Below are 25,948 nucleotides of genomic sequence, written 5' to 3' on the forward strand. Positions count from 1 at the left end.
ATATTGTGTCTTTCAAAAGAAATTATCTTAAATGGTGTTGTTGGAGAAAACTTTCTTTTTATTTGAAGAACAAAACACCCTAAAATATGCCTTCTTCAATTTCTATAGATCTTCTCTTATCTTCTTTATATAGGTTCTCCTGTATTCTAAGGAAAAACTGATATTTTTCTTGGTAAAATGTTTCCATCTATTCTGAAATGGTGTTCACTCCCAAAGCAAATGAGATGCAAAGTAATTTGACATTAATAGAAAAGAATGTCACATTCACATTTAAGTTATCACCATCACACATTTTTATTAAGTAAATACTTTCATTTCTTTCTCAAATATTTTTTATCAAAAGGTTATCATAAAATGTTCTTTTTTACCTCTTATTCTGTGACTTAATTAATATTTGATATTATTATCCTATTCTTATTGGTGATACTTCAAAGCTCAACCAAGTATACTCTAGGATCATCTCACTGGAAAATTGTGAAAAATATGGAAATAGGGTATATATAATGTTATACTATTATATTAAGTTAAACTTGTCCTGAGCATGCTTCCATATGTGAATCCTTATGTAATAAGGTACAACTGATTATAGTATTTAATCTTATTAAAAGCCTACATAAGAAGAATACTATGTAACAAGTAGCTGAATTTCATTCAGTCATAGCAGTTGTTCTTTAATTTCAGGCAGCAAACTATGAGACCATGTTCAAAGGAGGCAAAACTGAGCTGCTACAAGCCTGCTGTCTCTACTTTCACTTATATTTTGTCCATAAATGTTCCTGCTCACATGACACTTTACTCTTGTGTAGGTTTGGAGGGATGCCAAATTCATTCTTTACTCACATCAACATTGCTAAATTTCATTTGTCTAATGATATTCTTTTAACACTATCCTGACATCTATCAACTGCTCATCATAGTCAACTCAGGAAGCACATTTCAAGAATCATTTTCCCTTGTTGGTATCCTGCATACTTGTTACATGAAGGCCTTCCTACACAATTTAAAGTTGTAAGAGGATAATTCAATATTGTTATCTTTGACCAGACAGATGGACAGAGAAGTGAAGCGGAGTATCACCCATGAGGAGACACAGGCAGCCAAAAGCATCACAATTCCACCATAGGTATTTCAAGACAGGGTAGAGGATACAAAGCCTACTTTTCCAGTAGCAGATGACTCTGGCTTTTAGTGGAGCATCAGAGTTTCCACTGATTCCATTATTAGCTTTTCTCAGTAATGTAACCCAGAGATTGTAAGGATATTCCCTAGATTCTAATCCCCCTTGTTTCAGAAAATTCCTGCTTGCATTAAATCTACTTTTTTGAAAGAATCTAACTGATGTGAAACACATATATATCAGGTGTACTCTTCTGAGTTCTTTGATGAAGCAGGAGACACAACTTTATATCTGTGTTGCTGGGGTAAGCAAGAGGATAAAACATTAGGGCTTATATGAGTGTCTGTCTTGTGGTAAACTTCAGAGCCTGAATCTGAGAAAAGCTCTCAGCAAATGGAGGCACTAGGAGAGCAGATGGGGCATCACAGCCTCACACTTCTGCTTCCCTGGTAGGTTTATGTTATAACTTGTTTCACTGTGGGAGGGTTACTATTAGCCTGTTGACAGTAATAACTTTCAAAATCTTCAGGCTCCAGGCTGTTGATTGTGAGAGTGAAATCTGTCCCAGATCCACTGCCACTGAACCTTGAGGGCACCCCAGATGCCAAACTGTTAGCACCGTATATCAGGAGCTTATGAGCTTTCCCTGGTTTCTGCTGATACCAGGCTAAATAATTGCCAATGCTCTGACTAGCCTTGCAACTGATGGTGATTCTGTCTCCTGGAGATGCAGATGGGGAGAGTGGAGAATGGGTCATCTGGATTTCACATCTGGCACCTGAAATTGGAGATATAAAAACAAATATTCACATTATTAATGATGTTGTAAGAGGACTTCTTTGAAGAGCCAGGCAGAACTGGCCACATTGGGCTGAGAAAAATCTAAGTGTTGTCCATTTCAACCTGGGATCCAGAGCAGCAGCAGCAGCCCCAGGAGCTGAATGGGAGCTGTCATGTCTATGCTGTGTTCTGTCTGGAGCTGACTCCTGCACAGGCTATGATCAGCCTATTATTGAGTCCTCTGGGCACTATTCTGTGCTCTAGGCATATGCAAATCAGCAAGGGTTGTGTACAGCTGCAGGTAGGTGGTTTCTCAAGTGTCCCAAATGTGATGAGGGCAGCTGCATTTTCCTTACAGAGAATGATTCTCTTGGGGGGGAAACCACAGGCAGATTTAGTCTACTGTCCAGTGATAACAAATTTTTTCTTGTGTTCCTTAATCATATCACAATTCTATGTGAATGACTCTTACAAGAGAGAGTAATTAAGGAAAGAAGGCGCTATTTCATACTTACGGAAATGAAGAGAGGAAGATAAGAGAATGTATAAAAGCTGGTAAATAGGTGGATTTTGAAAACATTGGCATAGTATGACTAAGATGGCATAGGTAATTATGTTTTCCAGGCTTTCATGCATCATTCTCCCCACAAGTCACATATCATAATTCCTGTCCTCTCCTGAAGAGTAGGTCTAAGACCCAACCAGTCTTTTCCTCTTGAGGGACTTTTCTAGAAAATGATAAATTTAGAAATAAGTTTTGCTATTTTTTCAGGGAGGTATAAACAATACTGTGCCTTCAAACTTGGATCTAATTGACAGCACAAAAAGTGACTCATACAAATCCACTTTCAATGAAATTAGAATTACAAAGCTGTGGATGACTTCCTAGAGCTGCATACATCTGAACTTCTGCCAGTATCCAAAGTTACAACCCTCTGCCTACTTAGCTTCTATTTTATTTGACTGTCATGGCAGAAACCTGGACATAGATCTCCATCTAGTGTCCAAACAGCATATTAAACTACATGCTCAAATAACATAAGACAGAATTAGACCTTGGGAAAGTTTTGCTTTATAGGAAATTTGTCCCTGCTCTTATCACAGATTACTCTGGTCTTGGCAAATACTGTCTGACTACATGAAGGAGATGGCTTGTATTGCTGTACTCTGGCATAGAGAACAGCTAAATTGGAGCTTGCTGCAAGATGAAGTTACTCCAGCTGGAATTCGAAGGACTCATCTTACAACACAGTTAAAGAAATCATAGTAATGCCTCAAGATATAAAAAAGAAGCCTGAAGCTTGGAGAAGTTAGGACTGTAATCAGCTTAGTAATAGCAGAAAGTGTATGAATTACTTCAATTTTCCTGCTTTCCCACTTTTGAAACCAGAGTCTTGGACTGCAGACCCAAACTCCTGGGCTTCCATTTGTCAGGCCCAGCCAATCACACTGATACACCTAGTAAAGATATATGGTTAAGAGCAGAGAAAGGAGATTTATTACAGTTGTTTAGACATATTGTGGGAAGAGACAGAGTAAGCATTCAGCCCACTTTCAGCATTTTCAAAGTATAGACGGAAGTTAGAATTTTAAATACACAAAGAGCTTGGAGCCTGGGGAGAGAGCACACATAGTTAAATAGACTGAGGCACAGATGTGATCTAGTTGGCCATTACAAGTTCTGGGACTTGTAAACCAAAATCATTGTCACCTGGAAGGTGGTCTATCCTAAGGAAGCTCTACTGATAGGGGTAATTTCTTTCACTTGTCATGAAGATATCTTTCCTGGAATCCAAGATAATTGTAAAGTGACTGTAGAGAGAATGGCTTAGAGCAAGGAAAGATACAAAGTGATAGAGAGATGTCATCCTTTTTTCCTTCTTTTCATTTATTTGTAGGCCCAAGAATTGAGTCAGTACTTTTCAGAAAAAAGAAATGCTTAACACCATCACCAGGTAGGCTTTTCAGTGTTGGCCTTCGTGCCTCATGGTCTTAAGGGTACAGCACTGTCTGTATCATCAAGTATAGTACTGAGCATTGTAGGAACAAATTCAGAGAAACCTCTTATGTTCCATGTTTGTTGAGGAATCAAAAGATTCTTGAGTTGCCCTCCTTTAGCCTCTGTTACATCTTATTTCTGAGCTGACCACATATAACCCTAATCCCTGCTCCTGCTCTGACCTGAGAAAGCCTCACCCTTCCTTTTTGTCCACAGTAGTTCAGAGTGAGGCAGGCTAGAAGTAGGAAAGGTTTGGGACTCATGTAGGCTGCCTGGGGATGGCCCAGACCACCCTCACCTGGCTGGGAATTTCTACTGCCCCTCCCCACTTGTTCATTATGGGGTGGGAACCCCTTGGCCTGCCTTTCCATGGGGTAGTGTAGGTTTTAAAGGCACCTGAAAAAGAAAAGCTCTCTCTCTGCTGGCAGACTCCACCTGGACCCACCAGGCCCTCTTCTTCTTCTTCCCTTTCCTTACCTGTCAGAATGGGTGACTACCCTTTTGTCAATAAAGCTATCTTACCTCACCCCATCCACATGCTCTGCTTGGATTTTTCCATTTGGGAAAGAAAAACCAGGATCTTCTAATCACAGACTGCACCAGTGCAATTAACGTTTGTGGCAAAGCCAGCCAGGACAAACTGACCAGTGAAATCCCAATATGCTATCTCTGCCAATCTTTATGTTAATTCATCTTTCTCTGTCCTCTGGTACCATGCCTTACCACCTGATGCTTCTGAACCAAACACCACTTACAGTTTGGGTAATAGAAGACCCTCACACTGGGGAATTCACCTGGTGCTTGGGACTCATTTGGAGCTCTAGCACAGATGGACCCCACCCTGATTAGCAGGATGCAATAATCATGGCAGGACTCGCAAGCTCCCACGACCACCCCAAGACACATGGTTCACGGTCAGGTTCCCTGGTCCTGTCCTCGGGGGATGAACCACATTAAAAGCTAACTACCCCTTCTCCAATCTTCCCTTCCCTCCTCTCCCCCATCCTTTCCTCTGTTGCACTGTGGGAGCTCATACTCTAAGGTCTATAATTCCGCACTTGGCCAGGGCAATTAGAAATGCCCCCACCATTCAGGCTGAGCTTCTCCACCTATTTCCCCATCTTTCTATTCTTCTTTTCTTTTCTTTCTCCCCCTAACCAGTGGTTTTAAAACAACAAATGGGAGGTACACCTTGTTGAGTCCATCCAGTGACAGGTCCTTTTTGTTAAAAAAAGAAAAACAAAAAGGGAACAGGAAAGGCTGGCTCCAGAAGGGCTGACACCTGCCCTGGGAAAGCGTTGCTGCTCATAAAATAGGAGAGGGAGCCATGAGGATAGGAGAAAATTAACTGCTACCTGTAGTTTGGGAGGCTTTCGTGCCCCTTGCAGTCACCCCCCAGAGGGGGCATAGAGTAGTTGGCATTATATCTGTCATAATAGTGCAGTTAACGGAAACTTGCTGTCACATCCTGAGCACAGTGTCCCAGCTGCCACCGGCACCTGGGGATGGCATGCACACGTGGCACCTGGGACACCCCTTGGGACATGTATATGCAGTATGGTGCAGTACATGTGACTCTCACCAGACCACTTGAGTAAACTACACCCATGGTTCACTATGACACTCATGCAATGTTAACGTAGTTGGCCACCTGAGGTAACCATGACTGTGGTTTTTGATGTCTGTGCACACTTTCCCTGATGGCTGGTGGAGACAGCTGCATGGACAGCCATGAGTACATTTTTCTCGATCTGCACCTTGGGGTGGATGGAAGTCATGCCTCCAGAGGTCATGCCTCCAGAGACCTGGAAGTCCTATCCCCAGAGGCCATGCCTCTGGAGGGCTGGAGCAGGCCACTGCTGGCTCAGGACCCCCAAATCATCCACTGACACTGACACAGAATGCCCCAAGATATCTGGCGCCATTTGGCAAGGCTTCTAGACCCATGGTGATGGGTGTTATCCTCCATTCGCACCCCTGGGGCCTAACCAAGGCACAGGCCCCATCCTGTTTCTCAGTGTGGTCTGGAAGCTCCACCTAGCCAGCCCACTGTAAAGTATAGTGACCATGACCATGGAGGCAGTAGCCACAGGGTGTATGTGCTACAATAATTACATCTGCAACTGTAGGATACAAAGGGGCCTGCAGCAACCTATGTGTACACGTATGTATGCTTGGGATGCTGCACCCAGCTACAGCCTCTGGCCAGCATCCTCTGGCTGAAAGGCTCCCATGCCTGAGCTGACTGAGAGAGGAGATGCAAAGGCACAGCAGCTCCACTGCTAGTGGGGAGGCCACAGGAGCCACTGGAGCTTGGGGCATGGTGAACAAGGTGGGTGATGCCCCAGCAGCAGCATAATGGGACTACGTGTGTGCTCCCCAGCTGCACCTTGCACAGTTCCCCAGCCCCACGCAGTGGTTAAGTTTCCATGCTTAACCAAATCACTTTCTTCCTATCTTCAAGCTTCTCTGTCTTCTTTCTCTGACCCACACCTTTGCTGTCTACCTGCCATGTCCATCTGCTCTAAACACCCCATTCCAACACTTATTGCCCCATAGCCTACAGGGGTCACAGAAATGCTCACACTGTGGTCAAACTCCATTGTTCCAGGGCTAACAAGAACTTTCTGCCTATCTTAGACAAAGGTTCTAAATTCCATTCAAAGGTAAAATCTAAATCAACATAGGTTACATCTGTGTAGCTGTGGTATTAGTTGTCACTGTTCTTACATGGTAAATGCATTTAAATTCTGTAAAGCATGTTTTCTAAAATTAAAAGCAGTGCCATTTAAGGATTTAACATTGGTCACCTGTAAAGTATATCTATAATAAAAAAAATCACAACTTACTTAAAACTCATTTACTATAAAGGCAAAATTAAAAGGAAAAAATATTAACACAACGTCATCTTTTTACACCAAAATATAGTGTTAATTAATGCTGTCCATCATAATTATTATTCTAAAACGTGATATACAATATACCTTTAAAAACATTCTAACCTTAACTGTTCTTTACTAATAAAATTAGGCTTATAACCAAGAGGTTAAAAAAATGAGTCGTTATGCACGTGTACTTTAAATAGGAAATTTAACTAGAGGTTTTACTCTTAACAATCAATTATTTTTGTTTTAAAATTAATAACATTTGGCTATCCATAGCTCAAAGTAGTATGTCAAAATCTAAACTTGTTTAAGGTCCTTTCCAAGCTGTAGATCTGTAAATGGCTGTGTTCTACAAGGTTTGAATTCTCAGCTTTCTAGGTAGTAATAAAGCCCATTTATAAGAAAATATAGGATCTAATTATAAACACCTGGAGTAAAGTGAACACTAACAAAACCTTTTAAATCCCACCTTAGATTGCTTAATTTATCCTGTCTTTTCTTTAGCATTCCTAGCTGATGGACACCTGTCTCTCAAGAAGAGATGTCATTTATTCCATTAACAGCTTGGTATTTTGAGCCTGTATGTTTCATGTAACATGTATTTTGTGTTCCATTTGAGAAAATCTTTGGAGAGACCATGTGGTCACAGGAAATGACACCATGTGTCCAGCATCATCTTGCCACTCCCTAGGAATAGGAAACACATGGGTGATGCCATCTTGCCATACTCTAGGAAAACTATAACTAACTTGTGGCTAAAATTCTCTAGGTTAATATAATTTCTATACATGTTGTTTTTACTGCATTAATCTGTCAAGGATTAAGCCAGGAATAGCGTATTTATGTTAAAGATCTGTGGTGAACTCCTTGGGAATCTAGTTGACTAATCTACTAAAGATGTTGGCAAAACATGGTTTGTTTAATAAGAATAACTCTAATGTAACTGTTTTTTTGTCTTTGTATGTATTTTATGTATACGACTTTGTCTCCTACCAATTGTGGCCACTTAATTTTTACTTTTTTGGAGCTCATTATGTGTGTTTATAGTCTTTGGAATGCCTAGGTCATAACATCTGTGTGTCTGTGTGTGTAGATTTCTTTAGGAAAGTCAACATGGACAACCATCTCAAAAGTTATCTAGAGTTCTAATCCCAACCTAGCCTAATTATTGTTTGCCTTAGAACTACAAAAAAATTTATGGACAATAATCTCAATCTATTTAATTCTTTTGTAAGTATAATTTACATTTAGCTCATTTATTTGATTTTTTCCTGAGTCTTTTAAGGTATGAGGTTACTAAGAGTTTTATTTAAAACAGTGTCATCTAAATTTGGGTCTTTACAAAGCTTATTTCAATGTAAAAATTGAAGTCTTAAAGGTTATAAGTTTATAATTTAAAGTTTGCCTAAGAGTTTTCTAAAGTCAAAATTTAAGGTACCAATGTGTATTTAAAAATGAGTTTGTTTTATAGAAATAACTATCAAAATCTTTTGGTGCTACAGGCTGATATAAAATTTTACCAAAACCAAAGAAAATCTCACCCTCCAGATGTAATAGTAAAATCTTAAGTTCTTAAGAGTCTACAAAAAGGTAATTAATGCTAAAATACCAAATTATGTGCATCATTAACTCCCAAAAAACAAGTCTGTATGTTTTTGGGCTCCAGGAACTACATGCAGTTCAACAACTCTACTATGTGTCCCAAGTCATTTTGTTAGTTAACATCAACAGTCTAAAATGTAAGCTCTTAACAACATCTAAGCCATGACAGTTAGTCATTGGGTCTACTAATTTTATGCATACCCCTTTATCTAATCAACAGACTGCCTTCCTACAAATTGTTACCTTTTCATTTTACATATTGTTTAGGTATCAGCCTCTTTCCTCAGTGCATGTGATGTTTTGGCTGTTGTGTCAACATTCAGTATCAACTTCCCTTATAAAAGAACTCTCATGCTTGGGTGGAGAGACTGACCCTGAGGGGAATGGTTGACTTAAAGGCCAGGGTGCACTGCTACTTACTTACTCCACAGACATGTGAGGGAAACAGGTCAAAGGGAGTGTTGAGGCTGCCTAGAGAAAGGGGGACAATCCAAGGATCTAGAAATTCTCATTCTTTCTCTCTCTCCTAAAGGGTAAATTTCCTCCTTCCCATTTCCCTCTCTCTCTCCACCAGCTGACATGAAGTTAGCCAGCTCAGTTCTTACAGAATTCCCACTTGGCTGTATCCATAATTGTTGGCAGATGCTTTGATCCTGCTAACCAAAAATAAGATGACTAGCTCTCTTCATAGTCCATTTAAGATTATTTTCTATTCTTTACTTCCTGCTTAAATTAGTCTATTGTCAGACACAAAAAACCTGAGGTGTTTTTCTATTAACACTAAATAAGCTAAACTTAAACTAAAATTCTTAAATGATTCTAATACTCCTAGTGCATTATATGTGTATCTAAATATCCTAAAATCATTTATACAGTTAAAAGTGTATACATGTAAGCATCTATATAGTTCTTTTATCCAAGGTAGCTTCTATTAAGGTCTGAGGCAGTGTGAAATTATGCCTGAATGAAAAGGATAGCTTATGAAAGGCAATAGGAATTATTAATAGCAATAATACTGTAATCAGTTTGGAATCCAGGGCATAATTTCCAGAGCCTCATGCAGAGTTGACCCTGCAATTGTTGTGGTACATTTACCCCCTCTGGTGGACAAAAGTGGACAAACCTGCTGAGGTTTTTACTGCCTCTGGAGAGCATCATTTTTATAGGAATATTGATTTCTTTCTGGCACACTTTATTTTTTTTTTCATTTTTCTTTTATTATTCATATGTCTGGCACACTTTAAAGTATGCTTTGTGTTTATTTTTTGGTTTGTTTGTTAAGAACAAGAATCATAAGTGATTTTCACATACAGTATAGGACTGTGGGAACATTACATAGTGAAATGCAACATTCAGTTAGATGTTAATTGCCTATGAACAATGTCTGGACTCAAAAGTGAACCATACTTTACTATTCAGCACACTCTGGTTAACAATGGAATTACTGCAGAGCCATTGTACTTGGGGTCCACAGCAATTCAGTTAGTCAGAGTCTTTGCTTGTGCTACACATTTGCCCACTTCTGTCATTATATGTGGGGCCAGAAAAAGAAAAGTTATTGGGTTTTTTATGTTTAATAACTAGGGCTGAATGATGAAGGCAGTAGAGATAAGGAAATTAATCAATAAACAGCTACAAGCAAGAACAGCAAAAGATGATTCTACATCTCTTGAAATTTTTTTAAACTTTAAACAAAACCACAGTAACCAACCAAAAGGGCCACCGAGTCTTAGTTACTATAAACTTTCCAGATTGTTAACCCTACAGTCCATAAGCAACATGTACTTATCTTTATGGACAGTCCTCTTATTACACAGCTTTCCCCCACTCGATGTAATCTCCCTCCTTTTATGTAAAGCCAATGTGAGGTCAGTGTAAACAATTTGTTTTCCTTCCCCAAATTTTTCATACAAGCATGCTCATAACACTTTGGATACTGGATATATTTAGCTGCGATCTACTTTTCCTACTAGGATTTGCCAGGAAGTTGTCCCAGGCCCTGCTTTTCTGACTAACACCTGTAATGGCTCACTAAATCCTTTTATATCAGAAAAACTAAAGTCTCAAGAGCTTTGGTTTACCAAGAAGAGACTTTTACATACTATTGGCATCCCTGTGGTTTCTTGGAATGTATGGGGCAGACAGAGGAAATGGTGGCACAGAAAAACTGGTTTTGAGTTTTCAGTCCTGGCTGATCTCAATTTCACTTCATACACTTTTCTCAGGGAATCAGGGTAGTGTGTGCCAGATGATTCTGAGGGGAGGGAACACTGTCTTCTATCTTTCCTAAATTAAGTACATTGCAGATTTTATAAAGGTTTAAACTAATATTTATAGAGATATTCAGTTATTCTTAAGATCTGCATGAATATTGTGTCTGAAGGTCAGGAGTGTTCCTTTTGCAACTTCTTAGTACACAGTGTTGAACATATAGTAAGCCTTCAAGAATTCTGAAAATGCCAATTGCAGTGTAGAATGTGTTTTTGTTATTTCCCTAGATGTGAACTTTCTCTTGAATTGCTAATTTTGAAACCTAATACTGATCTAACATCCTTGGAATGAAACATAATTCTGTTTTGGTTTTTTTTCCATAGCCTAATAGAGTTAATGTTTCTTTTTTGGAGAACCCTTAGCATCATTACAGATGAAGTAGCATTATCACAAAGCCATCTCTTTACTAAAGAAATAAAATGATTATTACAATAATATAAATAATGAAACTAATTATGTTGGATGCTAACATGACTTCATAAAGTTACCATTATTCAGAGAACCTCAGGAATTACTTCATCAAGTATGAAATTTCAGTTCATTTGCATCACAATAGGTATTGCTGTGATTTGCAATTCACTTGTCTCCAACCATAGGAACTGGATGAATCTAAGACTTTTGATATCACTTCGGTGTTGCTTTAAAATTTCTGTTCCTATTCACCTTCAAAAAGTTGTATTTGACAGATGCACAAAGTATGTTTTAACACAGAACTACTGCTCACATTCTACTTCTAAGGAAGTCAAGAAATGAAATGAAAGTATATATGTTAAAATCATTTGTACAATATCATAGAACTAGACAAGAAGAAAAGACATTTGAACACAAGTTGATATGTATTGAGCCACCATACTATCTAGGAATCTCTGGAGAACTTGGTGATTGAAGGGTCTCTGGTACTGGCTTAGCATTACTTTTGTCATTTTAACTCACACTAGAAAACACAGACCATTGCAGATGACATAATCACAGTAAAAGCAAAAAGCTTTTACTAAACTAAAGTGTTCATCTTTGAGGGATCACAATGCACATCACTGAAGTCACTGCATTCTTAATAAAAGGGTCACTCAGGACAGAACTCAAATAAATAGAAAAGTGTATCACATAGAACACAAGGCATGGGTGACATTCACAGCTGTAAAAGGTTTTAGCCTTTCTCCTACTGGTGGCATTTTCAAAATAGAGTATATGATTTGACTATAAGAGAAAATAATCCTATAGTAAAGAGTGGCACCAATAGGTTTGGTGCTGAATATAACAGCAAGTCATTGATGAGATTATCGGAACAAGTACTTGTTCTGAACAAGTTCACAGAAATGGCAGAATCCTGGGTACATGAGTCAGATTTATTGTTTCTGTGACCAAATTCCAGGTAGAAACAACTTAAAATGGGAAAGAATTATTTCATCTCATGGTCTCAAAAATTTCAGTCCTTAGTCCTTAACTCCATTGATTCTTGGTCATGTGAGGCAGAATATCTTGACAATTCCCATTGTCAAGCACGTGGAGAAAAGAGCTGTTTACCTTAGGGAAGAAAGGAAGAAAGCAGGGCCTTTGGCTAGATTCTTAACCCCTGCCAAACATCTTCAGAATTTGGCATTGCACCTCTGTGTAGACCACAGAAAAGAGTGGAGCTTCAAGAACCACTGTCACTCCCAATTCATCATCCTGAGAAGAAGGTTCAGGCTCAGAGCTGGAACACTGCAGAGGAGCTGATCATAATGCTGGCATTGCAGTCAACTGCACACCAGGTGATGGACTGTGTTCCTGTTGTGTGCTAACACCTAGTGGCTCAGGAGTAGTCACTGTTTTTGGCAAATTTTATGGTAAGAAGTATAATTAAATACTTATAAAATTAAAAAAAGGAAATTTCTGACAAGTATGTGGGAAAAACTGAGCTCTCACACACAGTTTGTGGGAATGTAAATTAGTGCATTCACAATGGAAAACAACATGGGATTTCCTCAAAAAAGTAAAGCTAGAATTCTATATGGTAGCTCTACATATATATCCAGCTATACTATACCAGAATATAAATTTGAAGGGAATGAAGTCAGCATACATACTCAAGTTCATAACTCCACTTCATTGTAGCTAAGGTATCAAAACACCTGAGTGTCAATCAACAGATGCAAGGATAAAGTAAATAGAGTATGCATACACAGAGGATATTATTTGGCCTAAAGGAGAATGAAATCTTTTCATTGATTGGTAAGAAAATGGATGAAGGGGGATCCTGACTTTAAATGAATTAACATGAATCAAAAGGTGTTTATCCCATTTTCTCTTATTAGTTGGAAAACAAACAACACAATAAAAACAGACAACCTGTATATACAAGATGGGATATTAACATTGAGAGACGGACAAACTTAAGAGAGAAAAAGGCAGGGGTAGAAGAAGTGTTCATGGACAGAATCAATTCACATCATTATATTGAATTCATTTATATTTTTATATTGAATTAATTTACAGAAATATCACAGTGAATACAATTAATATGTACAATAAATTCATGTCAATATTTATAATTAGCAAAAGGAAGATGTACTAATAGCCATGGAGCCTTGTCTAGTTGGAAATTATATTATTGAACTCCTGCATTAACTTCATTGGAAACACTGGGAAGTGTGACTGACTAACGTCCACGTGTTAGATCAGGTTAATAATTGAAAAGTCCAAGGTGAGCAATGGCCTTCACAACAGTATTTATCTCAAAAGTCATAATTTTCAACCTTGAAAAATTTTTAAAGATTTAGCGATAGCTTTTCCAAAACAATTTGCCCTCCAGTCCTTCAGTTGTGTTTCTTCAAAAGTCTATTGAACTGTCAAAATAGGGTTCAATGTTACTGAATAATCAATGTCTGTTTGCAAAGATACCATAATATGCAACCCTCAGTATGCACTTTCTTGTGTCCCTTCTTCCAGGGCATCCTTGACTATAGTAGTGGCATGACATCAGTCCAATCTAAGGAAAAGTGTGTTTCCATTGCCAAAAATAATTCCGAAGCAGAATTAAATAGCTCAGTTAAACTAACCTTAAATATGTAGGAATACATGCATATATGTGTATAGTAATAATGAACTAAATACATGAACATCCATGAACATAATATAAACATGTAGGCACATTTCATAAATGGTGTAAATGTTATGCTTTTATTCAAAGAATATTTAGTTTTACTTCCACTTAATATCTTCATGAACTAATTATGAAATATTCAAATCAAAGCTATAACTATTGGTAGCACATACTCATCTAAATGGGTAAATCTAGAAATAGCATACCGTTAGCATTGCACAATAATGTTTGGCAAACAGACTCTCAAATATCAATTTCTTAGATCGGGGTGAAGTGGGTCACTCCTGCAATCCCGCCTACAATACAAGGAGGGGAAAAGAGGATCACAGTTTGAATCCAACCAGGTAAAAAGTTAGCAAGATCCACCCAACGTCAAGAAAAAAGTTGAGCTTGGTGATGCACATTTATATTCCAAGATACACGACAGGCATAGAGGATCATAGCCTAAAGCTAGCCCCTGGGAAAAACACAAAAATTTACTTAAAAATAATCTAAAACAGAAAGGGCTTGAGGCATGGCCTTTAAGTTCATGAGGCCCTGAGTTCAAATCAGAGTACCCCCAAAAAAATCAGTGGCTTAAAACAATAGCATTTTTTCTCACATTCATGAACATTCATGTGCATGATTTGGCTGATGCTGGCAGAGCTACTTGTGGTTCTACTACAAGACACGGAGCTGGTCTCCAGATTTTTTTGATGAGGAGCTCAGGCTGAAGGGCAGTGACTATTGAGTCACCAACATTGTCAAATCAGTTACAAGAATAAACAAAATGTTCATCCCAAGCTATATCAGTAAATATTTGATTATGCTTGACAAATATTTAAGTATAGGATCGTGTGATAGAGGACAATAACTTCAAAACATTTCAAATTTCATTTTATATTAATTAAAAAGTAAAAATGGGAGTTGCTAAATTTTGAATGTGGTTTTTCCACAGGAGTATATGTGTTGGAGAATTGTGTTGGTCCCTGATGAGACCCCAAAGTGGCCAGATTAGGAGGTGGTAGAACATAGAAGGTGGTGCCAATTGGGAGGTGGCTGGGTCATTGGAGGTGCTGCCTTTCGAAGGGTTAATGCTGGTAGTATGAAGTGAATTAGTCCTCATGAGAGTTGATTGTTATAAAAGGGACACACACCATATGCTTGCCAACAATTGATTCAGCCAATTATGTTTTGAGATGGAAAATCTTCCAGAGGTTTTAGATGCCTGCTGCACTGGGGAGTTGTGTGTATTACTCAAGATAAAGATACTTACTAGGATTGATCTCTGAAGACTCTGATGATGCTACTTATCAGTACTATTGCTTAGAAATTCAGTGAGATAAGTGTGATAGATGATAGGTAAATAGATAGGTAAGTATGTAGCTAGATAAATAATGGATAGATGGATAGATAGATAATTTATAATAAAATAAAAGGAAATGTGAAAATAAAATGAAAAATAGAGTTATCAGCTATATGAATGGGTATAAGGCATTTGTCATTGCTGACCTGTCGTCTCCCTAAAGTGATTGCTGTTTTCCACTTCTGAATGCTCTTTTTCAACATGTCCTTCTAGGACAGTCAACATTAGAGAGTTTTTAATCCACTGCTGAAAAGTCTTGGCTACATTTCTAGCTCTATGGCCATTATGCATTTCCTAAGAAGAAGCTTCTTAAGCTCTCAGATGACTACTTATGCCTATGCCCTATTAACACACACTCTTCCCCTTCACAAACTGAGGTATTCTCTAGAACAAGTGATCACTCTCTCATCAAATATGGGCAGATCACATGTAGTCATTATACAAAGTCATAGGTCTTTTGAGTACCCATTGGCTAAATGGACTGCATCTTACTCTTGTTTTTGGGACCTCTATATTTATCTGCTTGCTACCATTTGGCCTTATTTCTAACAACTCACCAGCCTGAAAACTCTAACCAGTGTTGACAAGTTTAATTCTGTAAGAAAATAAATTACTCTTTCTTCTTCCAACCAAACAGGATGGCACAGGAATTATAACCTAAAATACCCTACAAGATCCAGAACTTCTAAGGACTCTTCATTGAAGTATGTACACTAACCATAACCCTTGGAGAATCACTTTGCATTTCAGAGAAGATGGAAAGGAAGGTATTATGAAGGCAGAGAGAAACCGTATCCTCAAAGAGTATCCTCAATATCCTCTTGGATCATAAACAGGCTTTGTGAAAACAGACAGTGTACAAGACCTCCCATTACCTACTTCAACTTAGCTATCACAACATTAACACATCTTCCAGAACCATTTTGGTACCCCAACAAGAGGAACCTTTTGTCTCGGTTGCCAGTAGGTAGGCCCCTCATTTCTCTCTTCTCCAGTAATTTTTGCAAAGACTTTGGGCTACTCCAAAACCATTTTTCTTCCTCATCAGTGACCCTGAAATTGAAAATTCAAAAGCTCTCTAACACTGGTGGAGGAGGTGGTTGTGCATGACTTTAAACCAGCTACTCTGGTTGCAGAGATAGGAGGATGATGATTTGGAATGACACCAGGCAAGGAGATAGTGAGAATTCATTTAAAAAAATTTAAAAATTGAATGTGGTGGCACACATCTGTAATCCTAGCTACTTGGGAGACAAAAGTAGGAGGATCACAGTATGAAGTTGGCCTTTGGCAAAACCCCAAGTCCTCACAACTTGAATTAGGAATGTGCCACCACCCCAAACTTGTTGGCCTTGAATAACAATCTCCCAATCTCTACCTCCCATTTACCTGAGGTTACAGATGTGAACTGCCAGCATAACATAGGGAATATTCTTTTTTGTAGGAAACACATAGTAAAGTATTATGCAGTGGGATCTAGTGATTTAACTCACTCTCAAATGAGCCTGACTGGAAAGTACTTTGTGTTATCCATGTAATATATATTTAAATATTTTTTCATTTCTTTAAATTTCAAAAACATCATTTATCAGAAGTGTGTTTAATGCATGAAGAATTACTTAGAAGCTGGGCATGGTGGTGCCTGCCAGTATTCTCATGAATTTAATAGGTGGAGGCATGAGGATCAGGATTACATGCCAGCCAGGCAAAAGTTAGTGAGATCTGAAATCCAAATTCGAATTTTAAAAATTTGATTGAAGACGAGCTCAAGTGGTAGAGAAATTGCCTGGAAAGCATCCAACTCTGGATGGGGTCCTCAGTAATGCAAAAATTAAAGTAGTTGGTAGTCCCTTCAGCATAATCATTTCAATATAAAGTGAAACAATACTCAGCAAATGGACAGGGATTAAATCACAATTTCCCATTCACAATTGCACCATCAACAAATTTATCAGTCTCTTTTGTGCCAAATGTCTACGTGAGGTGCACCTTATTCTCAATTTGTCATCTACCATATTCTGACCTATTGGAGCCATTTGGCATAATTTCCCAGAGATTATCAGCATAAAATGATGACTAATGGTACCAGACCTGATTACTTCAACAAAAGTCACTGTTACAAAAGGCATGTTCCCACTTCATAACATAAAGGCCATTATCTTCTTTTATTCTTTAGCAATAAGTTGGAACACCACCCTGACCCAGACACCAGTCTGTATTTCTAGCAGAGAATGAGTCTCCATGTTCTTTCACTGTGGTGCAGCTGAGAAAGGAGGAAAAGTTTGGATCCCAATAGAACTTGGAGAAAGATTTGATAACTTCATATGTCACATTTACACCTTTGCTCTGGACATGCTGGCCCAGTTCAGCTATGACTTCAGCATCCATGCACTGGAGCTTCAGGAATCTAGGGAATCTGATGGCTAGAACACCATAGTGCAGTCTGGATGCAGGCCTCCTGTTACTGCTCCAAGGGCCTGAACTTAAGTGAAATGGCAAGCCAACAGCCTTCCAAGATCCAGTTCCAATGAGGAATGTGAATACTATACATCAAACTTCTGACTGGACTATTAGTAACTCTTACCTTTGCCACTTCCCCTTCACTGTGCTTCTACTACATCTACTAGGCAAGTCTGTGCCTCACTGTGCTCTCTAAAGGTGGGAAGGCAAGCTTTGTCTACACATGTGACAGACCACAGAGCCTGGAATGAGTGCCCTTAGGACATCATCAAAGGATGATAACAGAAGATGAAGGTACAAACTTGCTCCTGTTTCCCTGAGAAGGTTTGGTCTGAGCAGCAGTCATCCTCAGTAGTACCAGCTTGCTGAACAGCCCCTTCCCTTCCATATTCTCCTCCCTGTCTTTTTCCCTTTTGCCCTTCCCTGTGATTCCAGCACCTCACTTGCACAGGAATTCTTCTCATAGAACAAAACCTAACAGAAGAAAAAAATCTTTGTCCTTGGAGATCATTTATGATCATAATTCTTGAAATTCTTTTATAAATGAATAGAAACATTAAGAATATCCTAGAAATATTTAACTTCACTTTACAAATGTCTCTTGGATTGGATTTAATCAGTAATTCATTTTTCTGGGCCACAAAATAAGAAAAGTATTTAACAAATAGCTTAGCACCATGAGGTTAGATGCAGTGAAATAAGCATCTTTAGCATTTATATTTCACACAGTAGAGGGCCCAGAGTCTCAGATTTCTTTCTGCTACTTTCTTTCATAAATCTATCTTGTGATATTTTATTTCACTTTAGTGGAGTGAAGTTTTGGAAGTTAGATGATAACAGTTGGTAATGGATGAATAAAATCCACAGAGAAATCATGTATGTCTGAAACTTAACATTATTACCTTATATGTCAAAAGGATCTTGGCAAATATTGATTAATCTTAGGATTTTTAGATCTGAAGATTGTCCTGAATTATCTGGATGAGACCAAAGTAATGTCAGATGTTCTAATGATAAGAAGTGAAGGTGCCAGTCAGACAGCTGATGTGACAATGAGAAGGTTGATCTCCACTTCATGTTAAACGGAGAAACCAGGAGGGCCCCTGGACTGCCAGTCGCCCGCATCCAGATGGCTTGGGAAGATACAGACAAGGTGAGCTAAGTGATATGCAGTACTCCCACAGACAACCCCAGGCCAGAACAGCATAGCCCCATGGACGGACTGACCTTCACCCGGGGAAAAAAGAGAAACTGAGTAATAAACAATAAGAACAATAAAGACATGTTGCAAAGAGGGTGGGGCACACTGAGTACCTAAGAGTGGGTAGGGGAATTCTTCCCAGAACTGTAAATAAACAAGCTGTGCTTGGCAACAGAGGCTTCAGGGGGAGCAGAGGTGCGGGCCCAGCAACCAAGAGCAGGAAAGATTGTGAAGTGGCGGAGGGAGGAGGGAGGAAAACTCCACAGGAGAGGGGTGAAGACCCACCTCCCACATGAGCTATAAACAAGCACACCAGCTGGCAGGAGCAGCAGAACATGCCCAGCAAGCAGGAGCAGGAAAGCTTATAAAAGTGGCAGTGGGAGGAAAACTCCACAGGAGAGGAGGGAAGACCACTTCCCACATGAGCTGTAAAGAAACATGCAGGCCAGAGAAAGCAGGTGCAGTGTCACCTCCCCCAGTGTGCATGGAAAGGGGAAAACTTGTAACAGTGGCTCCCGCACAGGAGAACTCTGAGTAAACAAAGCCTGTGGGGCCAGGTGAGTGCTAAGCTCACCACAGAGATCTGCATAAATAAAGCCTCCAGCAACAGCAGGCTGACCGCAGTGGGCAGACAAGTCACAGCCGCAGATAGCCATTCACAGACCTGTCTCCAGACTCTTTTTTTTCTCTCTCCCTACCTTTGATGAGAAAACAACTGAACAACACTTGCATGCTGAAAAATTTACTGAAACTGTACTTCATTTGAACTTGGGACACTTTGTGGGTTTTTTTGTGCAGTTTTGTTCTACTTTATGCATACCCTTTGATGAGACAACTACAGAACAACATCAGAGGCACCATCTCCAGGATTAGAGGCTGAGAGGGAAACCAAAATTATTAAGACTGAAACTTCATTGCATTTGAACTTGCAGGTTTTTTTTTCTATTTTTCATGTTGTTTTATTTTATTTAATTTATACATTTTTTCCTTTCATTTACTTATTTATTATTTTTATTCTTTATATTTATTATTTTTATTCTTTTTATTTTTTATTTTCAATCCTCTCTCTGTCTCTGTAATGCCTTTTCATTTTATGGTTGATTAGCACACTGTCTCTCCCTGTTTATATCTTTGAAACTTCTTTTGTTTGCTTTTTTGTTTTGTTTTTTTTCTTTCTACTTGATTATTTATTTTTCCCTTTTCCTTTAACTTCTTTGCTTTCCATTCCCTCACACCCTTCCATTCTAAATATCACTAGTGGTATTATTATAAGACAGAAAATACTTAATTGCACACAGTACAGGGACAACAACAACACCAAGGGCAATGATATGAAGACAGAAAAAACAGGAAAACCGTTTCCCCATGGCAAAAAATTAGTACAGGAACCAGAGGAAAATGAAGAAAACAGATACTCAGACCCATCTTCCAACAAAATGAAGATAAACTATGCCAAAAACCCCAATGAAACCCACAAGAATAGTTTAAAAGAAAACTTACTACAAGTACTCAATGAGAATTTTATAGAGATGATACTAGATATAGTCACCAAAAAGGAACAGGAGACACTCAAGAAATTCCAAGACAACAAGACAAAAAAAAAGGAGAATTTGAAAAAGCAAAATAAAAAATAAAGGAAACCATAGATGCACTGTATAAACACCAAAGTGATACATAGAAGATGATAAATAAAGAGATAAATGAACTCAGGACAAAAATAGACAACATTAGAGAGGAAACCACCCAGGATATAGAAAACTTCAGAAAAAAGAATGAAACAGAACTGCAAAACAAAATGGAAGGCCAATCCAGCAGAATAGAACAAACAGAAGACAGAATCTCAGAACTAGAAGACAAAATGGTAATTAACGGAAAAACTAAAGAACTATTAATTAAACAACTCAAGACCTGTAAAAAGAGAATGCAGGAACTCACCAACTCCATCAAAAGACCAAACGTGAAAATCATGGGCATCAAAGAAGGAGAAGAGGTGCAAGCAAAGGGAATGCATAATATATTCAAGAAAATAATAACAGAAAATTTCCCAAATCTAGAGAAAGATATTCCCATATAGATGCAAGAGGCCTCCAGGACACCAAACCGACCAGATCAAAATAAAACTACCCCATGACATATCATCATTAAAACAACAAGTTCAGAAACTAGGGAAAGAATATTGAAGGCTGTAAGAGAGAAAAAACAAATAACATGGAAAGGTAAACCCATCAAAATCACAGCAGACTCCTCAACAGAAACATTAAAAGCAAGAAGAGCATGGGTTGTGATCTTCTGGGCACTGAATGAAAATAACTTCAACCCCAGGATACTCTACCAAGCAATGCTATCATTCAAAATAGATGTAGTGATAAAAGTCTTCCATGATAAGCAGAAACTAAAACAGTATGTGACCACAAAGCCACCACTACAAAAGATTCTTCAAGGGATGCTGCACACAGAAAGTGAAACCCAACTTAACCATGAAAAGACACACAGCACCAAACCACAGGAAAAGAAAAAGCAAGAAAGTAGAGAGTAACCTCAACTTAGGTACACACAATCAAACCTTCAAACAACTAAGACAACTAAAAGACAGGAGTCACAACATACCTATCAGTACTAACACTTAATGTTAACAGACTTAATTCACCCATCAAAAGGCACGACTTGATAAAATGGTTTAAAAAGGAAGATCCAACAATTTGTTCCTTACAAGAGACCCATCTCACTGACAGAAATAAGCATAGGCTTAGGGTGAAAGGCTGGAAGAAGATTTACCAAGCCAATGGCCCCTGAAATCAGGCAGGAGTAGCAATAAGTATCGGACAAAGTAGACTTCAAACCTACATTGATCAAACGAGATAAAGAAGGACATTCCATATTAATAGAAGGTGAAATAGGCCAAAAGGAAATAATAATTATCAACCTGTATGCACCCAATGTCAACGCACCCAATTTCATCAAACATACCATGAAAGACTAAAAGCATATATTAATGCCAATACAGTGGTTGTGGGAGAATTTAACATCCCATTATCATTAATAGATAGGTCATCCAAACAAAAAATCAATAAAGAAATCCAAGATCTAAAATGTACAATAGGTGAAATGGAACTACTTGATGTATACAGAAAATTTCATCCAAGTTCTACACAATATACATTCTTCTCAGCAGCCCATGGAACCTTCTCCAAAATAGATCATATCCTAGGGCACAAAGCAAGCCTCAGCAACTTTAAGAAAATAGAAATTATACCGTGCATACTATCTGATCACAATGCAGTAAAAGTAGAACTCAACAACAAAAGTAAAGACAAAAAACATGCAAACAGCTGGAAATTAATAACTCATTACTTAATGAACAATGGATCATTGATGAAATAAAAGTGGCAATTAAAAGTTCCTGGAAGTCAATGAAAATGAAAACAGAACATTCTGGATCCTATGGAAAACAGCAAAGGCAGTCCTGAGAGGAAAGTTTATAGCCATGAGTGCATATATTAAAAAGACTGAAAGATCCCAAGTCAATGACCTAATAATACATCTCAAACTCCTAGAAAAACAAGAACAAGCAAATCCCAAAACAAATAGAAGGATAGAAATAATAAAAATAAGAGCTGAAATCAACAAAATAGAAACCAAAAAAACATACAAAGAAGTAATGAAACAAAAAGTTGGTTCTTTGAAAAAATAAACAAGATCACTAGACCCCAGGCAAACCTGACTAAAATGAGGAGAGAAAAAACCCAAATGAGTAGAATCAGGAATGCAAAAGGGGAGATAACAACAAACACCATGGAAGTCCAGGAAATCATCAGAGATTACTTTGAGAAACTATATTCATATGAATTTGAAAATCTTATATTTCTAGATACATATGATCATCCAAAACTGAACCAAGAGGAAATTAATCACCTGAATAGACCTATAACACAAAATGAAATTGAAGCAGCAATCCAGGACCTGATGGATTCTCTGCTGAATTCTATCAGACCTTTAAAGAAGAATTGATACCAACCCTCCTTAAACTGTTCCATGAAATAGAAAGGGAAGGAAAACTGCCAAACATATTTTATGAAGCCAGTATTACACTTATCCCAAAACCAGGAAAAGACACATCCAAAAAGGAGAACTATAGGCCAATCTCCTTAATGAATTTTGATGCAAAAATCCTCAACAAAATAATGGCAAACCGAATTCAACAACACATCAAAAAGATTATTCACCACGACCAAGTAGGTTTCATCCCAGGGATGCAGGGGTGGTTCAACATACGAAAATCAATAAATGTAATAAACCACATTAACAGAAGCAAAGACAAAAACCACTTGATCTTCTCAGTAGATGCAGAAAAAAACCTTTGAAAAGATCCAACACCGTTTCATGATAAAAGCTCTAAAAAAACTAGGAATAGAAGGAAACTACCTCAACATTATAAAAGCTATACATGACAAACCTACAGCCAGCATTATACTTAATGGAGAAAAAACTGAAACCATTCCCTCTAAAATCAGGAACCAGACAAGGATGCCCACTATCTCCACTCCTATTCAACATAGCACTGGAATTCCTAGCCAGAGCAATTAGGCAAAAAGAAGGAATAAAATGAATACAAATAGGTAAAGAAACTGTCAAAATATCCCTATTTTCAGACGACATGATCCTATACCTTAAAGACCCAAAAAATTCTTCTCAGAAGCTTCTAGACATCATCAATAGCTATAGCAAAGTAGCAGGATAGAAAATCAACATAGAAAAATCATTAGCATTTCTATACACTAATAATGAACAAACTGAAAAAGAATATATGAAAACAATTCCATTTACAATAGCCTCAAAAAAATCAAATACCTAGGTATAAACCTAACAAAAGATGTGAATGACCTCTACAAGAAAAATTATAAACTTCTGAAGAAAGAGATTGAGGAAAACTATAAAAAGTGGAGGTCTCCCATGCTCATGGATTGGTAGAATCAACATAGTAAAAATGTCTATATTCCCAAAAGTAATCTACATGTTTAAGCAATTCCCATCAAAATTCCAATGGCATTCCTTAAAGAGATTGAAAAATCTACCATTAAATTTATATGGAAACACAAGAGGCCATGAACAGCCAAGGCAATACTCAGTCAAAAGAACAATGCAGGAGGTATCACGATACCCGACTTCAAACTATATTACAAAGCAATAACAATAAAAACAGCATGGTACTTGCACAAAAACAGACATGAAGACCAGTGGAACAGAATAGAGGACCCAGATATGAAGCCACACAACTATAACCAACTTGTCTTTGACAAAGGAGCTAAAAATATACAATGGAGAAATAGCAGCCTCTTCAACAAAAACTGCTGGGAAAACTGGTTAGCAGTTTGCAAAAAACTGAAACTAGATCCATGTATATCACCCTGTACCAATGTTAACTCAAAATGGATCAAGGATCTTAATATCAGACACCAAACTCTAAAGTTGATACAGGAAAGAGTAGGAAATACTCTGGAGTTAGTGGGTATAGGTAAGAACTTTCTCAACAGAACCCCAGCAGCACAGCAACTAAGAGATAGCATAGATAAGTGGGACCTCATAAAACTAAAAAGCTTCTGTTCATCTCTTGCCATAAAGGAAATGCAAATCAAAACCACACTAAGATTCCACCTCACCTCTGTTAGAATAGCCATCATTAGAAACAACAGGTGTTGGCGAGTATGCGGGGGAAAAAGGAACCCTCTTACATTGTTGGTGGGAATGTAAACTAGTAGGAGGCTACTTAAAAAGCTAAACATTGATCTACTATTTGATCCAGCAATACCACTCTTGGGGATATACCCAAAAGACTGGTGTTGACTTGGCCTCCTAATGGATGAATGTGCTTTCAGCCATCCACTTCCATATTGAAGATTTGCTCTGGCAATGTTTTCCACAATCAATGAGTTTCCAAATATCTTTAGCTGCCTTCACACCAGCACTTGCCAACTCACAACTCAGTTTCACATGTGTAATGAATAAGGATTCTTGAATCAATAAAACCATCCACAGCTAGCAGTAAATTCAGCACTCTAGTCAGGTCCAGACTGCACTTTCTGCTTTGGTCAAAATAGATATAGCCCCGAGAAGGCTATGCCTCTGTAACTTGTCTTCAATTCATATCCTCAAAATTTTCTCTGTACCTAACATAGTTTCTTCTGGGATTTGTGAAAGTTTTGTTGCCTTTGGTGAAGCACATCCTTTAATGGAATCCATTACAATATAAGATGAAATCAAGCACAGGATATGATGCAATGAAGAGACAAGGTATATGCAAGATGTATGAGGATGCTGCTGATCTAACACATCACCCTATTTTAATATTAGAATACATAGAAGGAATGCACTCTAATGATAGAAAGAAAAATGTAGTTGGCACAGTTGTTCATGCCTATAATGTCAGCTACTCAGGAGGTGGAGATTGGGAAGATCATGGTTTGAGGGCAGTGAGGGCAAAAAAGATAGTGAGACCCCATTTCAATCCATAAATCAGGAGTGTTGGTGTATGCCTATGATTCTAGATGCAGAAAATCATAAGTAGGAGGATTGTGGTATGAGTATTGCCCTGGCAATTTGTGAGACTGTACCTGAAAAATACCAAAATGAATAATCAAACTATAGTGTTAGCGCAGCTACCTAACAAGCTCCTTAGAACACTAGGGCTGCAAAAACAAAAAAGCAAAATGTAGTAAATCCATAAACCAGTAACATAGTCACTTATCATCATTACCAAGCACTTTGTAGCATTTTGTATTTTCTATAATTAAAAAGGAATTTCTCATTATTACCAAATATGATCCTGTGAAAGTTTTACGCACATTAATAATATGCAACCTGTGTTCAAGTTTTTTTGCTGTGCATCTTCATCAATTGGTTATTAAGCTGACTAAATTTACACATTTCAGTGGGCAGACAGGGAGGGTCAGGATAACTTGTTACTTAATGTGCTCATGGGGCACCTGAACCACCTGATTCTGCTGTTTATGATATCTAGCACACTGCAGAAGATGAGGTAATTACACATAGTGCCTGATCTATTGATGAGGCACAGAGGGAACAGAGAGAAGTAACCTGTTCCCTGGAGGTCTCTAGCATCTTCTTCACATAGTGGCTCAGAAATCTGTGCTGCTCCCCAAACTAGCAACACATGTGGCAGCTGGGCCACCACAAGCAGGTGGTTTGTGT

General features: G+C 38.2%; 1 gene segment (V, D, J or C); it reads right to left on the bottom strand.

Moving 5' to 3' along the window:
* Positions 1-1,572: 1,572 nt before the first annotated feature.
* On the bottom strand, positions 1,573-6,499 carry LOC109679704 (immunoglobulin kappa variable 1-39-like). The segment is given in 2 exon segments: positions 1,573-1,895; positions 6,403-6,499. Coding segments are annotated over 2 exon segments (420 nt in total).
* Between the last annotated feature and the right edge of the window lie 19,449 nt (positions 6,500-25,948).

Source organism: Castor canadensis, chromosome 12 (assembly GCF_047511655.1).
Source record: "Castor canadensis chromosome 12, mCasCan1.hap1v2, whole genome shotgun sequence".
In the NCBI taxonomy this organism is placed as follows: domain Eukaryota; kingdom Metazoa; phylum Chordata; class Mammalia; order Rodentia; family Castoridae; genus Castor; species Castor canadensis.